The 16,880-nt window shown below is 49.5% G+C and overlaps 2 protein-coding genes and 3 pseudogenes across 2 annotated transcripts; 2 read left to right on the top strand and 3 right to left on the bottom strand.

The window, feature by feature from the left end:
* Positions 1 to 1,396: 1,396 nt before the first annotated feature.
* LOC120689445 (probable mixed-linked glucan synthase 6) lies at positions 1,397 to 4,573 on the top strand. The gene is made up of 4 exons (XM_039971711.1): positions 1,397 to 1,401; positions 1,661 to 2,357; positions 3,093 to 3,286; positions 4,438 to 4,573. Exons 1-4 carry the CDS (start codon positions 1,397 to 1,399, stop codon positions 4,571 to 4,573), a joined length of 1,032 nt encoding a protein of 343 aa, XP_039827645.1.
* Positions 4,574 to 5,392: 819 nt separating this feature from the next.
* Positions 5,393 to 7,014, bottom strand: LOC120689443 (annotated as a pseudogene).
* Positions 7,015 to 7,654: 640 nt separating this feature from the next.
* LOC120690402 lies at positions 7,655 to 10,354 on the top strand (annotated as a pseudogene).
* Positions 10,355 to 10,420: 66 nt separating this feature from the next.
* On the bottom strand, positions 10,421 to 13,225 carry LOC120690403 (double-stranded RNA-binding protein 8-like). The gene is made up of 4 exons (XM_039973041.1): positions 12,964 to 13,225; positions 12,352 to 12,617; positions 11,711 to 11,924; positions 10,421 to 11,614 (listed from the first exon to the last, which is right to left on the bottom strand). Exons 1-4 carry the CDS (start codon positions 13,046 to 13,048, stop codon positions 10,863 to 10,865), a joined length of 1,317 nt encoding a protein of 438 aa, XP_039828975.1. The 5' UTR covers positions 13,049 to 13,225; the 3' UTR covers positions 10,421 to 10,862.
* Positions 13,226 to 13,940: 715 nt separating this feature from the next.
* Positions 13,941 to 16,817, bottom strand: LOC120691715 (annotated as a pseudogene).
* Positions 16,818 to 16,880: the final 63 nt, after the last annotated feature.

The raw sequence follows: 16,880 nt of genomic DNA, 5'->3' as shown, positions 1-16,880 counted from the left end.
TATAACATATCCCCGGGCTTACCATTTTTTCTTTGGTAAAATATCTCCTACCACTATATGTATGAAAGTATACTTTACGTTGTCTGTCTACCAGAAAATAATTAAATAATGGCAGGACATGTGTATATTTTGTATGGTATATTTGTACTATGCATCTTTTTTTTTTGACGTCAGGATGTAAGCATAATCTATCTGAAAAGCAACAGGATGTGAACTATTTGCTTGTACAAAGAAATAAGAGATCAGGGATGAGGGGCATTATATACATTTGTCTTTCACAACAAATCTACTATGAAGATTAAAATCCAGGGAACTAAAAGGACTCCATTCTCAGAATCTACAATCTAGATTCTCATAATTTGAAGATGATGCAAACTGGAGCTTAATTTCAACGCTTAGCCGCAAGAACTAGATGAGAACGTAATGATCGACCCCTGGAATTTGGAATGCCTGTCTTTTGGCTAATTTTGCTATCACTGGTATTGCAAAATTGCATCAATCAGCATGTGCCTATTTTTGATGCATTGCTTCATGGAAATCTGCTTCATATCTATGACTGAGATTCTGAATTTGGCTGGGTGCCGCAGAAAACCCATGCTCATATGTGTTGTCGTGATGCTCTACTTCCAAAACAATACACTGTGGTTAAGTCAGTGGGCTCGGCAACTATCATGGCTACAACCAAAACTCAAAGAAGTTCTAGATGATTACTGTTTTTATACTGTGTTGGCAACAGCAGAACCTACTGTAACCTATTTGAAGATCATGCAAGTGTGAGCTCAAGAATTTATCAAGGTGCTGGCAAGATCATTTTCAAAGTTCAGTTCTACACCCTGGTGACCGAAGACCCTTGAGACCTCCACTTTCAAAAGGTAGTATTATTGTGTGATCTTGGTCAAAAACGACACTGTTCATTCAATTTCACAGCTTGAGGACAAGCTATCGCTTAAGGAGGGGGGAATGTCATGACCTGGGTATGGGCCATGTGTGAGTAGTAATCAGGCCTTCGAGCCTTGGTTGTTGGGCTGGAAAACCCCATGTAAGGTAGCCCATGTGGGTGTTATATATACCAATGCTCTCTCTGAGATTATCAATCAATGAATGAACTAATCAATTATCTTCCAAAACCCTACTGATTCCTTTCTTCTCCCTCCACATTCTGAGACGGCGCCGCCGATCTCCTCCGCAGATGTATTGACAGTACAGGGCCTGTCAAGATGATGATGTGCTCGCCGCCGGTGCCATCTAGGCATCATCGCCGGGCTTGTTAGCTGCCGGGCTGCTGGCTGGTCGCCGATCGCGAGGTGCTGTCGACTGGGGCGCTGAGTTCGCCAGGCCATCGAGAGGATCGCCGGGCTGTGAAGATAGCGGCCGCTTAGGCATGTAATCATCGGCCATGCCGTGGGCACTGCACTGGCCACTGCCGGGCCGCCGCCACCGCCAAGATATTCGTGCGTCGTGCTCGCACTCAATCACCACTCACGCTTTAATTAATCACCCCTCATGATTAGCACCGCCTCTTCCAAATTCTTTCTTTCTTTCAAATAATATATGTAAACTATAACTAACTTGGCAAAACAAGTAGTAGTAAAAAAATATTCAGTTGTAAGTAACTCGCACCCTGATGACTAATAATTAATCCGAATGAATGTGGATGCAGGGTGCTCATATTCGTGCGTCTGATCGCCTTCACGCTGTTCGTGATCCGGCGCATCTCGCACCGCAACCCGGACGCGCTGTGGCTGTGGGTGACCTCCAACGCGGGCGAGTTCTGGTTCGGCTTCTCCTGGCTGCTCGACCAGCTGCCCAAGCTGAACCCCATCACCCGCGTGCCCGACCTGGTGGTGCTCCGGCAGCGGTTCGACCGCGCCGACGGCACCTCCCGCCTCCCCGGGCTCGACATCTTCGTCACCACGGCCGACCCGTTCAAGGAGCCCATCCTCAGCACGGCCAACTCCATCCTCTCCATCCTGGCCGCCGACTACCCCGTGGAGCGCAACACCTGCTGCCTCTCCGACGACTCGAGCATGCTGCTCACCTACGAGGCCATGGCGGAGGCCGCCAAGTTCGCCACCGTCTGGGTGCCCTTCTGCCGGAAGCACGGCATCGAACCGCGCGGGCCCGAGAGCTACTTCGAGCTCAAGAGCCACCCCTACATGGGCCGCGCGCAGGAGGACTTGGTCAACGACCACCGCCGCGTGCGCAACGAGTACGACGAGTTCAAGGCGCGGATCAACGGGCTGGAGCACGAGATCAAGCAGCGCTCCGACGCGTACAACGCCGCCAGGGGGCTCAAGGACGGCGAGCCCAGGGCCACCTGGATGGCCGACGGATCCCAGTGGGAGGGCACCGTACTGGTGAGTTTTCTTCAGTATTGCTCGCTCTTGTTACTATTCCATTCATACACATTTTTGGTTCGCTGACCAATATCTTGAGCACATGTGCTAACCAATATCTGCTCCTAGGCACCTAGGAGATACTTACTGGTGTACTCCTAGGATCACGAGCTGTCCATACTCACTCTGTTCACTGGGCTGGAGCTGGAGCTGGTGGTTGGAGTGGTGTGAGAGAAAAATATTGTTGGCTGGCTGGTGGCTGGAAGCCGGTGCTAGAGAGGTGAGAGAGAAAAATACCGTTAGCTGAAGGCTGCTGGAGCTGCCGAACAGAGTGACTGAGATAATTCAATATCTCGTAGGTGTGTAGGTACAGCACCTCCCTTAAGTGTCATTTTAACATTCGAAAAAAGTTCCAATATAAGAAGTATATTTATTTATACTGGGACGACGGAGGTAGTACCGCAGAGCACACAACCGATCCAAGTCCATGGTGCACAGGGGCGGATCCAACGTGGGGGCAAGGGGGCTCAAGCCCCCCTACCCCCATGAACTCCATGGGGGGCGGATCCAACGTGGGGGCAAGGGGGCTCAAGCCCCCCTACCCCCATGAACTCCATGGAAATTAGAGGAGGAGGGAGAAGAAGAGGAAAGAAAGGAGAGAAGAAGAAGGGGGAGGAAGAAGAGGAGGAAGCAGCCCCTCTGCCGGTGATTCCAGCCTCCGCCACTGATGGGGCACGTTCGAATCTCATTTTAAAGGACTGTGGGTTGGCCTTAGTCAGCGCCATTGCCGTCGCGCTGGCCGGCTGGCTCGGTACCGTTCTCGTGCGGTGGTGCTGTGGCCGCCCCTCCGGCCTCGCCGCCGGCCAACGCGGCGGCAACCTCCATCTGCACCTCCACCCGCACAGCAACCGGCGTAACGATCACAACAAGGACCACATGTGCGTGCCAAGGTATTTCGATCCCTCATCAGAATGCTAGTGCATCTTGTACTACTGGGGCAGCGGCAGGCAGCCATCGCTCGTCGTCTCGCCGCGTCGCGATGGCCGGCGACAGCGACGCGTCGTCCTCGGCCGGCCCTCGCTCCCACCACCGTCTCCGCAGCACCTGGGGGCTCCCGCTCCAACAACAACCCCGTGGCGGGTCCGCATGATGACGACGATGTCCGGTGCGTGTGCGTCCATCCCATCCCATCCCGACGATGCCTGCTCTGCTCGTGTGTTTTTGCTTGATTGCTCTGCTTCTGATGATGGCTCTGCTCATACAAATTTGAAGTCAATTACCTAAATAAAAAGAAAAAAACATGTTAATCGAAATAAGAAAGAAAGATTCAATTGTTCATTATAACAATCATAAGGCCCATGGCCCATAGGCCATTTTTGGTTAAATTCATCGATCAAAATCCTTGCAAATATATTTTGTGACAATAAATTTAATGTAAACCAAGATAACTTAATACCCGATCATTACAACGAGATAAGTAAGCCATTTTTGTTTAAATTCATTGATCAAAATCCCTGCAAATAGATTTTGTGACATAATAAATTTAATTTGAACCAATATGACTTAAATGCTCGCTTGTTTGCTTGCTGCCTGCGTATCTTGTCTAGTTATATACTACCTCCATATCTTTTTATATGACGTTTCAGACCAAATAATTGTACTAAAATAAACTAAAATTTTATGTCCTAACGACATGTAAAAAGATATGGAGGGAGTATGCAAGTATGTGAAGGATCGGCCAGATACATAGCCCCTCAATTATATTGTTTATTACTGGCCGGAGCATGCTATCATCATGCGCGTTCCAATCCCACCCATCCTGCTGCTTTTATTTGCTGCACTATCAGTGGCGGAGGCTGGAATCACCGGCAGGGGGAGCTGTTTCCTCCTCTTCTTCCTCCCGCCCCCCCCCTCTTTCTTCTTCTTCTCTCCCTTCTTTTCTCTTCTTCTCCCTCCTCCTCTCCTCTAATTTCCATGGAGTTCATGGGGTAGGGGGGGGGCTTGAGCCCCCCTTGCCCCCACGCTGGATCCGCCCATGTGCACTATTACTTGCGATACATTGATTACTAATGTATGCGACGCTACTGACTGAACTGAATAGGGCGCCGCCGCCATCGGCAGCAACAAATGACAACCTCGACTTGGATTTCCTGGAGCATTATCAGTCAGATCAGAACGACCTCGCCGTGAATTTTCTGCTTGACGACGACTACGTCCCCTTGTATCGCAACAAGTGAGTTGTTAGTTGCTCTTCATGCCTGCCTGTTTCAATTCGTTGCCTCATTAAATTAAGCATAGCGAAGCGATCGAGAGCTAGCACATATGTTACATCTCACTGGAATATATAATTAGATGAAGGACCAACATATTACATATATAATGCATTGAAAATCATTTTGTGCTGATGGCTGTCCTTTCCTGTTGGATACATGATATGATGCAGGACGAACGTTATCCCTGAGGCGGTAGACCAAATGCCGATACGTTTGGAAACAACGGAAACTGACAACAACACCATGTAGGCGGGAGGGAGGACGGAGCGGCGCCGGTGAAGGGCGCGGGAGGGCGGCCGACAACAAAGCGAAAAATCCACATATACACAGTGGCGGAGGCTGGAATCACCGGCAGGGGGGCTGCTTCCTCCTCTTCTTCCTCCCGCCCCCCTTTCTTCTTCTTCTCTCCCTTCTTTCCTCTTTTTCTCCCTCCTCCTCTCCTCTAATTTCCATGGAGCTCATGGGGGTAGGGGGGCTTGAGCCCCCCTTGCCCCCACGCCAAATCCGCCCCTGCATATACATGTGACCGCGGGGTTTATCTAGACCATCCATACATCTCGAGATTTGTTCTAAAGTACAACTTTAGATATATTCTACGGCCCATATTCTATTCACATGGTGGCTCTTGTTACACGTACGTGTTTCTGTATATATACACCAATGACTGTAGTCTGTACAAGAAGAAAAAAAATCGAATGCCCTTTTGCAGCAACAGAAAAATGAAGGAGACTGTGATCTAACCTATGCCAACTACTGCCCAGAATGTGCCAATATCCTCCGTCTCTAGTGAAGAAAGCCCCTAGTGTACAAAAGAACCAGAGTGAGCATGTTGATTAGTTTCTTCACCTTCTCCACCCTCCAGCTTCCTTCAGACGACATACTATCATCAGCATCTTCCTCCCTCACCGTCACCAATGTCGAAACCGAACAACTGCTCCTCTCACCATGAAGAACAACACTGATTTGTCATCTTCCTCCACCTCAACCACAACCTGAACCGGCGGAGCCATCATGGTGTCGTCGTCATGAACAACCACCGCCACATGATCATCGTCCGGTGGTCACCCCTGTGACACTGCAACCATGTCAGTTGCACTGAAAACGTCACGGTGGTGATCGGTCATGGTCACCGCAAGCAACGGCTGCCTCTGCTGACGATGCCGATCATCATCGGCAGCCTTGGAGAAGAAGACCTCACCGTCGACGTGGTAGCGGCTGGCCGTGCGCACCTCCTACGCCAGTGCGCTCCGTCACGGACTTGGAACCACAACAGGCCGTGCTCCCGGGGAGCCCAAACTTCTCCCTCATCTGGATCCTCCAGTAGCCGCCGTAGAGCAGCCCGCACGCGCAGAGCAGCACGCCGGCGCCGCCCACCGCGTCGCGGATGTGCCGCGTCGACACGCCCAGCACCCAGAGCGGCGCGAAGCAGAGCAGCGCGAACGTGGCGGCGTGCACGCACGCGTTCCCCAGGCCCAGCCGCTCCATGTTCCACCCGAACACGCAGAAGGTGTAGGTGAAGGAGAGCCACCAGGCCGGCGACACATTGCCGGCGCACTCGAACATGCCGCCGGCCCACTCCGGCTCGACGACGACATGCCCGACCGGAGAAAGGCGTTGTTTTGCGTCGGAGACCATGACGTCAGAGCACGCGAGCTTGCACGCCGAGCTGGCCTTTCCCAGCGGGTTGCAGACGGTGTACACGGCGGCGGCGACCGGCGCGGCGACGCCGAGCACGAAGAAGCTGTCCTCGGCGAGCTCGGGGCGCGTGCGCCTGGTGTACCCCCAGTAGAGCCCGAAGAGCACATACTGGCACGCGACGGTAAGGTGGAGCAGCACGACGACGACGGCCAAGTGCGCGCGCTCCCCGGGGCGCGGTGCGGCGGCGGCGGCGCTCTCCTTGTAGTAGGCGGCGCGGAGGTCGGCGGCGTCGCGGGGTCGCCAGCGGCAGAGGAGGAAGAGGTGGTGGCAGAGCGCGGGGTGCTGGTAGAGGCTCATGAGCGTGAAGAGCGCGTTGAGCACCTGGTTGTTGGTCTCGACCCAGCGGCTCCGGTCCGCCGGCGCCGGGAACACGGCGTCGATCAGGCCGAGGAGGAGGAGCGCGAGCATGCCGCCGGAGACGCCAACGCAGAGGAGCCAGAGGAGCAGCGCGATGTTCATGGGTTCTCGAGCCATTCCTTGCACGCACGGCGGAGGGAGCCCCGGTCGACGGCGGACGACGCGTCGTCGTCGGCAGATTTTGGGCGACAGAAGGTGGGGAGCTGCCCGAGCCAGTGCGCGCGCTGTTGTGGCCTGTCGCCGGGGAGGAGGTGCTCGGAGAGCGGCGGCGTGGAGGCTCGGTAGCTGGGGAGGGCAGGGGCGTGGTGGTCCGGTGTGGCCGGGGCATTGTCATCGCCGGCGAGAAGCATGGCGGCTTCGTGGCAAGAAGCGACGGCTGAGCCGGAGACTTGCAAGAAGTGGTACTGCCAAGAAGGAACGGCTTGTGAAGGGCGCGATCCAGCAAACTGGGGTCAGGTCAACGTCAATCTTGGGTACGTACGATTTGGAGTACGTTTCATCCGGAGAAATACAAGCTGACTTTGTCCATTTGATTTGACGAGGGAATAAAATAATGGAGCTTTCTAATTTCTCGCTCCATTGTTTGCACCATTTTCTACATTTTTTTTTTCTGATAAATTTTAGAGGAAACTATGGCAGTCGTGGTTTGACCTGAACTTTCTCATTAATACTGAAGCTGATTTTGTGTACTCTTTTTCATTAAAAAAACACAGGAGCAGAGCATTGTTGAGTTATTCGTACAACTTTAACCCTTATCCTTACTCGGTATTAGATACAGTGTGAACTGTGAATCTTGCAAACGCAGCAGAATCACTAGCATTTCTCGTAAGTTTTTCAGCTTGAAGTAGAAATCACAAATCAAGTACAATTTACAGGTTATTCCAGTTCAAAATCAGAATATTGACTGCGGATTACAGTATTAGTAGTGCAATGAATTTACAGGTACAGTGGATTGATACGTGAGAGGTAGGGCACCTGGGACATCCGGAACCGAATCCAAGTTTTGCCGTCGCCGCCGCCATCTCCTGATGCTGATGCTGGCTTCGCCCCTACGCCGCGGCGCCGCCCATCTCGATTTGCCATTGCCATCGCTCATGCGCTCTCCATCCCCGCAGGCATTGCCCGCAGCGCAAACATGCTCTCCACCCTCGCCGGCTCCACTCCCACTCCCACTCCCACTCCCACCAGGGAGAGGGACCCCTTCGCCATCGCCCATGCCCTCTCCTCCATCGCCTACTCCTCGTCTTCCTTCACCTCTCCATCATCCCTCGCCACGGGCTCAGGGCTCCACGCACAGTGCATAAAGCTCGGCGTGTCCGCCGACACCTTCACCACGAACCACCTCCTCATCTTCTACAAGAGGCGCGGCCACCTCGCCGGCGCGCTCCGCGTGTTCGACGAAATGCCGCACCGGAACCTCGTCTCCTGGACCGCCATGGTGTCCGGCTCCGTGCGCAACGCCGCGCCTGACCTGGGCCTCCAGCTGTTTGTCTCCATGCTCGGCAACGGCCTCTGCCCCAACGAGTTCGCTCTCGCATGCGCGCTCCTTGTTGCCAGTCAGCGGTGGCCAATGCCAGGCTCGGCCTTTCCGTTCACGGCCTCGCTGTCAAAGCTGGCCTGGATGCCAATCCTTATGTGGGAAGCTCGTTGATGCTAATGTATGCCAGGCATGGGCGTACTGCTGCTGCGGAGCACGTGTTTGCAGGCATTGTTTTCAGAGACCTGGCATGCTGGAACGCAATGTTGGAGGCTTATATCTCGAATGGATACGCATGTGATGCGATGAGGACAGTGGTTCAGCTGCATCGCTGTGGAATAACGCCTGATGTTTTCACCAATATTTCAGCTGTAAAGGCTTCTTCGATCAACAGCGAGTTGAATTTTGGGCGGCAGCTACATGGTCTTGTCATCCACAACAGGTTCGAATCCAGTACTTCAGTGATGAACGCGCTTGTTGATATGTACTTCAGAGCAGGACAGCAGGACATGGCCATAGCTATCTTTGGTAAGATTCGGCAAAAGGACACTGTCTCCTGGAACACGGTAATTTCCGGTCTTGCCAATGATGAGGAAGTGAAGGCAGCTACAGACTGCTTTGTCGACATGTCACTATATGGTTGTAAACCTAACCAAGTTACATTATCTGTCATGCTGAGGCTCTGTGGTGCTAAGGAGAACACCTCCCTTGGTCTTCAGATCTTTGGACTTGCCTATCGTCATGGCTACTCTGAGAAACTACTTGTAGCGAATGCGGTCATCAACATGCTGTCTAGATGTGGTCTGCTCCACTCTGCTTATGGCTTCTTCAGTAATCTCAGTGTCAGAAATATTATGACATGGAACGAGATGATTGCAGGTTATGGTCTGCACAGTAGTTCTGAAGATGTAATGAAGCTCTTCCGCAGCTTGCTCTGCTTTGGATCAAAACCAGATGAGTTCACCTATCCAGCTGTTTTGTCTGCATTCCAACAAGCTCACGACTCAAGAAACCATGAGCAGATCCACGCATGTATTCTGAAACATGGGTTTGCTTCATGTCAGTTCGTCTCGACTTCACTAATCAAAGTAAAGGCAACCCTTGGTTCAGTTCATGGTTCACTGAAAGTCATCGAGGACACTGGCAAGATGGATTTGGTATCATGGGGAGTCACCATCTCTGCATTCTTGAAGCATGGCCTGAACGATGAGGCCCTTTACCTTTTCACTTTGTTCAGAGATGAGTGCACACAGGAGCCTGATGAGTTCATCCTGGCTACCATCCTGAACGCTTGTGCAAACGCAGCATTGATAGGGCAATGCAGATGCATCCATTCCCTCGTTGTCAGGGCAGGGTATAGCAAGCACTTCTGTGTGGCAAGCGCCTTGGTTGATGCGTATGCAAAGTGTGGCGATGTTACTGCTGCTGAAAGTGTGTTCACTGATGTTTCGTTGGTAACTAATGACACCATACTGTACAACACCGTGCTGACAGCTTATGCCAACCATGGTCTGATCCATCAAGTCCTCAGGCTGTACCGAGAGATGGAAGAACTACAATTGGCTCCAACACCAGCTACGTTCGTCGCGGTCATCTCAGCTTGCAGTCATCTTGGGCAAGTCGAGGAGGGAAAGCTGCTGTTCAGTTCCATGCTGTTTGCACACGGCGTGCATCCGACAAGGGCCAACTATTCCTGCCTGGTCGATCTCCTGGCGCGAAAAGGGCTCGTCAGCGAAGCGAAAGATGTCATAGAAGCAATGCCATTTCAGCCATGGCCTGCAGTATGGAGGTCTCTGATGAATGGCTGCCGGATCCATGGGAACAAAGAACTTGGCGTGCTTGCAGCAGAGCAGATCCTGAGAATGGCGCCAAGCAGCGATGGCACCTACGTATCACTGTCGAATGCCTATGCTGGAGATGGAGACTGGACGTCTGCAGAGGAGACAAGGAGGATGATGGCTGAGAATAAAGTGCAGAAGGTGCAAGCTTACAGCAGTGTTGAGATCTAGCCATTCAGCAATGTTGCATATATATAGGGGAATTTGGGGTAACAGTTAGTGCTGAGCAACAGAATAACCACGCTAGGGGCAGAAAAATTTTGTATCGCAGTCACGCAATGAATGTGAATAGTAAACACGGTTTTTGCCGTACAAATCAGATAGTCACACACAAATACTCCTGAAAGTTGGTTAGCTCAGTGTTGTTTGGGCAGTCAGTGAACTATGCTTGCAAATGCAGAAAAAGGTATGGCTGTTTCTATTGGCATTCACGATGAGATATTATGGCTTCAAACAATGAATACAAATGTTGAAACGGCCATCCAATGACCAGATCATGGAATTCAAGTGGAGGATTGGACCAGCAACACCAAATTCATTTCATTTCTAAATAGTCCTCTCTCGACAGGAAAACCCAACCATAATATCAGGAATACAATCTAATACTATAATGGCGAATGTGAACTAACAACCTCAGCACACAGTCTCATCTGTTTTTCCATAATTCTCTCTAAACTAGAAATACCACTTCTTTGCATGTGAATACATCATTAATATTGTATGCTCATTATGCTGTAGTCAACCCCACAATTTATTTCGTGATCATATATCTCCTGTGGACCTATGTCTCCAGCAATGCACGCGTCTCCTGAATTTCAGGCTTCCTGTTCATGGACAGATTTGCTGTTCTGAAAAAAATAGGTTCTAGTTAGGTTGCACCAGTTCACAAATGTGAGGTGGCCTCGGCTTCTGTTTGCTCCTTATGTGGCATCACTGCAGTATTACTTGGTGGCCCTGGCTCATGTGCATCCAAAGCGCTCCCATTAGACTGCAATGCTACATAGCCACTCAGTGATTCCTGCTCTATGGTTCTAGCTTCATCCTTAGGTTTCAGTGTTTCAACATTACTTAGTGACTCTTGTTTTGTACTTCTAGGTTCCCACAGTTCTACTATGCTAGCTTCCTCACCAGGCTGTGGCGTTGCACTGCTGCTGGGTGGTTCTACAACTTCCTTGTTAGATTGAACCATTGCAGTATCTCTAGCTAGCTGTTGTTCTACTACTCTAGCTTCCTCCACGTGTAGCAGCATTGCAGTTTCACCGGCTGGCCCATGCTTTACAATTGTAGCTTCGTCATCAGGTTGTAGCATTGTAGTATCTCTAAGAAGCTCCTGTCCTACTCTTATAGGCTCCTCAGGTTGCAGGATTATAGTATCGCTGAATGGCTCCTCTGCTATTGTTACCTGCATTGGGACATCAGAATCCCCAGCCACTCTAGGTCCATCAATTTCAACATCAAATATTTGGTCAGTCTTCCTCATGAATTTCCTCTTGTTCCATTTCTTCTTGTGACCACCTCTCTTGACTTTAAGTGGCTTTGGAGTTTCAGTTGGCTTCTTCTCTGCCTCCTTAACCTCTCTTTGGCCAGGAACAACGATGTACTTTGTGTCACCATTTGTGCAACCCTCTGATCGACCTGCACAAAACATTATCCATTTATGACTCAACATCCAAGCTAGCACTGAACAGGAGGAACAAATTTGCATGATGCGTCGAATAATAAGAAAATTACCCTGGATTGCAAGAAGAGCAGTTCGGGCAGCTTTTATCTCTGCCTCCTTCTTTGTTCTAGCGGCAGCACCAATGTATTGTATGCCACCGATCTCAACAGTGCATATGAAAGGAGCTACGCCTGAAGCTTGTTTAGTGCAAATATAAGATGGAATGGCATAATTCATCTTCTGAGCATACTCCTGAAGAAGATTCTTGCACAGGCCAGTTTCTTGCTGCAAAGCATAGTCAGGTATCAGCGAACACATCAATCAAGAAGGGATGCCCACTGATGCTAATTTAGTCATCCTGATTCCTAATAAGAACTAAAGAATCTTCAAATTCTAGAAGGGGGAAAAAAACTCTGGACATAGTACTTAAATTTAATAAACATACAGTGAGCTATTATGATTCATAAACGGGCAGAACAAGCTTGCACGAATCCTTACCACAAATTCCCTAATGTATTCATGGGATACCTTAGCATAACTGGGAGCTTCAAAAATATTAAACAAACAACTAGAGAAAACAGCAAAGAACCAACAATATGAAACTTGGTGAAATGTCATGAAAAGAAAAACTTATGTGATTGTCATCAAGTACTCTAACCAACCACTCAAACTGATTAAAATTACTCGAAAGCTAAGAACATGAGCAACTTACAACTGCTGGGATGCTTCTGCATTCAGTTGCTGGAATGGACTTAACTATCTCCATGAGCGCAACTTCAGCGGCAGACTGCTCTGCAGCCTTTCGGCTGAAGAATCCGGGCAGAGAGTCGTACTTGGTGTTGTTAACCACCACAGTGGACTTGAAGATTGGTTCGTGGGAAGGGCCCTCTTTGAGGGTATGGTATTCCGGGGTTGGAAGGCCAGCTTTCTGCGCATACTCTTGAAGGCGGCTCTTGAATACGTAGCAATTCTCCACCCCTGTGCCAAATCAAGCATACAACAGCTAAGGAAATATCAGTGCTGCAAATGTTTGGGAGAAATAAGGTTAATTTAGATTTTTGGAATCCTCCAGTGCGATGCGCTGGCAAGCTCTAGTGACAAAAAATACAGTAGAACGAAAAGGGGAAGGAAAGCAAATGCGGATGCGCTGCGCTTTTAAAAAAATTCAGGCTTTCAGCTATATATGATCCTGGGGGCCAAGCAAATTTGAGAAGTACGAGGCAGAAAAGATCATCCCCTCCAAGATACCCAGCGAATCGACACGAGGAAAGGAACACATGGATCTGATGAGAAGGGGGAAGGAAGAAGGGTTGGAGAAACGTACTGATTCCGGCGGGAGCGGCCGCCATCATGGGCGCAGGAGAGGTGCTTCTGGCGGCATCGGGCGGCGCTGCGCCTCCGCCGTCCATAGCCACCCCCACCGCCGCCGCCGCCGCCGCCGCTAATTGCCTTGGAGAGCGAGGGACACTGGAGGGTTCTGTGCTTCTGCCTCTGCGTGCTTCCGGAGGAGGATAGTTCTCTATGGCAGATGGGTCCCTCAAAATTGTGGTGCCCGCTTGTCAGTTAATGCTCATTGAAGATTTGCTGGGTTTGACGCGTGGCTGGTTTCGTCCGTTTTAGTTGCGCATAAATAAACATATTTGCTTCGTTACAAGCGGTTGAGTTTCAACCGATTTTTGGGGCGCGACGGCGACGGCGTGCTGCACGGCAGCGGAGGCGGCCCGACGAGCTCCGCTCTTAGAAGAAGAAAGGAGGGAGGTTGGCCAGCGGCACGGGCGGGGCGGCAGGGACGCCTCCGGCCGCGGGCGGCGATTGGAACCGGTTAGGCGGCGGCCGGGCGGGGGCGAGCGACGGAGCCGGTTTAGCGCGGCGGGCGCGCCGCTGGGGACGGCAGCAGGTGGGCGGGGGCGAGCAGGAGGCAGTGGCGGTAGGAGATAGTCTGGGCGGGAGGTGGAAGATGACGAGAGGCTGATTGGTTGAAATTTTTTGTTTTTTCAACTGAAAGAAAACAAGCAAGACCCACAAATAAAACAAGTCACCGCCCCAACCTCGCCTCCTCCTCCCCAGTATCCGCCGCCGACTGCACCTCCTTGGCAGAATGGTGGCCCACCTCCGCAGGGGGTGAGGGAGGAGGTGGAGGCGTGAGGAGGAGCCGTGGCTCGATGGAAAGGAGGGCGGGGAGAGGGTTTTCTGAAGAAAAAAAATGGACTGCGAGTTCTATTTGCAATAATTTGAAGGACTTTTTTTTAAAAAAAAACATATCACGCCGAGAGAAGGAGAACATGTGTCGTGCACAGAACCTCCAGTGCCCCCTCAAGGGTGCATAGCTCACGGTGTATAAAACACGCCGAGTAAAGGCCGACACGTCCGGTTTTCAAAGTGGTCAGACTGAGTTTAGCCTTGTAGCCAATCTGGCACTGGGTTTAGCCTTATAGCCGATCTGGCAGCACAAACAGGTCTGACCAGTCCATCAAGGTGGTCAGAATAGTTTAGTAAACTTTGTCAAATTGCCTATCTACACCATTACATAGATCTCGTCGACATGATCGAAATGTATATGTATAAAGTCTAATTTGGAGTCTAGATGAGTATGACTTTGGGAAGAACAATGCCAATGAATCCAACTGGATTTCAAGACCGGTTTTGGTCTGTAATCCGAGGAGTTGTATGAGTTTTGACTTCTATAAAGACAAGACCTCCCCATCCTATTAATATAGAGGGACACGGCCAATGAGAAAAATTCATCAAATAAAACCCTAAATCGAATGAGATTTTAGGTTGGAAGAGTTTCATTTGCCTTGCTGGCACTTGCAATTTGCAAACATATGGAGATAAACAAACACTAACATCAAAATATATAGGCAGAAGTTACGTTGCTAGTCACAGAGGTTATATGGGGTCTGGTGCAAGAATAATCATTGATGAGGTTCATCAGTTCCGGGGGAAGAACAAAGATCTTGCGTTACCAGAAAAACTCACTTCACAAAGTCGACCAGGTCACTTTCACCGTAATAGAGGCCTGATCCAGCTCCATTTGTTGACTAGCACATCCGTGCATGCTTGCTTTAAAAGAAGCATGGCGTTCAACTTCACTTGTTGAGCCTCCACTTCCATCAATGACCTTGAACTTCACACGCATCCAAGTATATCTATCGCTGCAGCGACCACAAACCTTCTCATACCACATGCCTCACTAATAACACCACGAAAAAGATGAATTTCTTCTCTCTCTAAGCCACCAACATATGAACTAAGTAGTAGACGGAAACCACTGCCATGCACTTGTGTTATGTCTACTTGTATTGTTGCCTCCACAGCTTCGGAAAGCATTGCTAATGTAATGTCAACAGCACCACCAGCACCATCAATTCGATTCAAAAACGGTTTGCATGTCGGTGTAGTTAGCTCAGAGAAGTCTGATATTCCATCAATCAATTGCAAGTCGTCAACTTCATGTTCTCCCTTCTTGATCCTCAAGTCATACTCTATTAGCACGGCAGATTGCATCTCAATACCTCTTTTTGGGCCAGTCATTTCTATAAGGGAACCCTGCAAAATCACTATTTACTGCTCCATTTTTATGTCGCTGGTTAGTTCAAAATTTGAATGAGCCAGCATCATACATTTGAGAATATAGGGAGTAATATTTCATGGAAAAGAACAAATTATCTGGCAATATAGTAGTAATGCAGATAGTTTATGATTCAATGGACAACAAAATCTACAAGGAGTTTGTCTCATTCTACAAGAGTCTCACAAGGCATCACGTATTATTCCAGACTTGCAAGCCTGCTCGCAAATTTTCTATTTTGTAACCCTTCATAGAAAAGTAGATAGAGGATATGTATGACCGAAATATGTGCACCTCCAGGAAGTTTCAGTTATGAAGATATTCTTTCGTAGCAAGAACATTTTGTAATGTAGCATCTTCAGCACTCATTAAAGAATAATGATCCAATGGACAACAATGTCTACAAGAGTGTCTCATTATGCTGAACTCAAACTCAGGGGACCATGTCATATTATCTGACTATTTTTTTTTCAAAAAAAAAATCAACAATGCATAGTAATTCTACCTTTTTAACAATATATATGTATAACTATCAAAGTTGTACATAAAACACTTATTTCTTTTTTCTCGAATACGAAGGAGAGCTTCGTATCATTGTATTAAAGAGAGAAGAGCCGGCCCCTTACAATCTTCACCACCTCATTCCGGGCCGAGCCATGAGGGGTTGAAAAAATACATGATCAAGATGTACTCCAATAGCGCACACACCTAGAGGCGAGATCTGACCTACTACAAATTAGAAACCACAAGCTAAGGATTACCCAGCTCGCCAACCAGACCATGACCAAGTGTTCTCAGGCGTCGAGCTCCAGCAAGACACCAAAGGTGTTGCTCATCTCTGAAAGCCCGAAGGAGACTGTTTATGCAAGGTCGAGCACCATCAAAGACGCAAGCATTGCGATGCTTCCAGATAACCCAGGCGCCCAAAATAATAGTGGAATTCAGGCCTTTCCTAGTTTCTTTCGGGACCTTTTTAACTGCTTTTCTCCACCAGTCAGCAAAAGAAATCTCATGGCGGCTTGGGACCCGGCCTTGAAATCCCATAGGCGTTAGAATTCTAAACCAGAACTCCCGGGAAAAGACACACGTAGTAAGCAGGTGTTGGATATTTTCTTCTTCCTGGTCACAGAGCGGACACATGGACGGGTGTGGCAGGCCACGCCTCGCCAGACGATCCGCAGTCCAGCACCGATTCCTAATGGCGAGCCAGAGAAAAACTTTGCATTTCGCAGGAGCCCATGATTTCCACAACCGCCGCCCATGTTCAAAAGTAATTGCTCCATTAAAGAAGGCACGATAAGCTGATTTAGAGGAGAAAATACCAGAGCTATCCAATCGCCAGATGTGCACATCCTCATCCTGGGAGAGGGTCGTGTCCAGCAGCATATCCCACAGCTGGAGATACTCAAACAGTCCAATCGGCGAGAGGCCTCCTTGAATATCAGTGGGCCAAGATTGATTTTGCAAGGCCTGTGCAAGTGCAACTGTGCGTTGCTTGCGAATTTTTAGTGGCACAGCATCAACAACCACAGGTGCGATTTCAACAATTGAGCAGCCCATGAGCCATCGATCAGACCAGAACAGTGTGTTGTTTCCATCACCTACACTTATTTCTGAAAAATAAAAATATCAGGATTTAAAAGTTCACAAGTACAATGAGTTATTACATA

The sequence above is a fragment of the Panicum virgatum genome, chromosome 9N, assembly GCF_016808335.1.
Source record: "Panicum virgatum strain AP13 chromosome 9N, P.virgatum_v5, whole genome shotgun sequence".
NCBI classification, from domain to species: domain Eukaryota; kingdom Viridiplantae; phylum Streptophyta; class Magnoliopsida; order Poales; family Poaceae; genus Panicum; species Panicum virgatum.
Note: the sequence above shows the minus strand (reverse complement) of the source record. Positions and strands in the feature narration are given on the sequence as shown.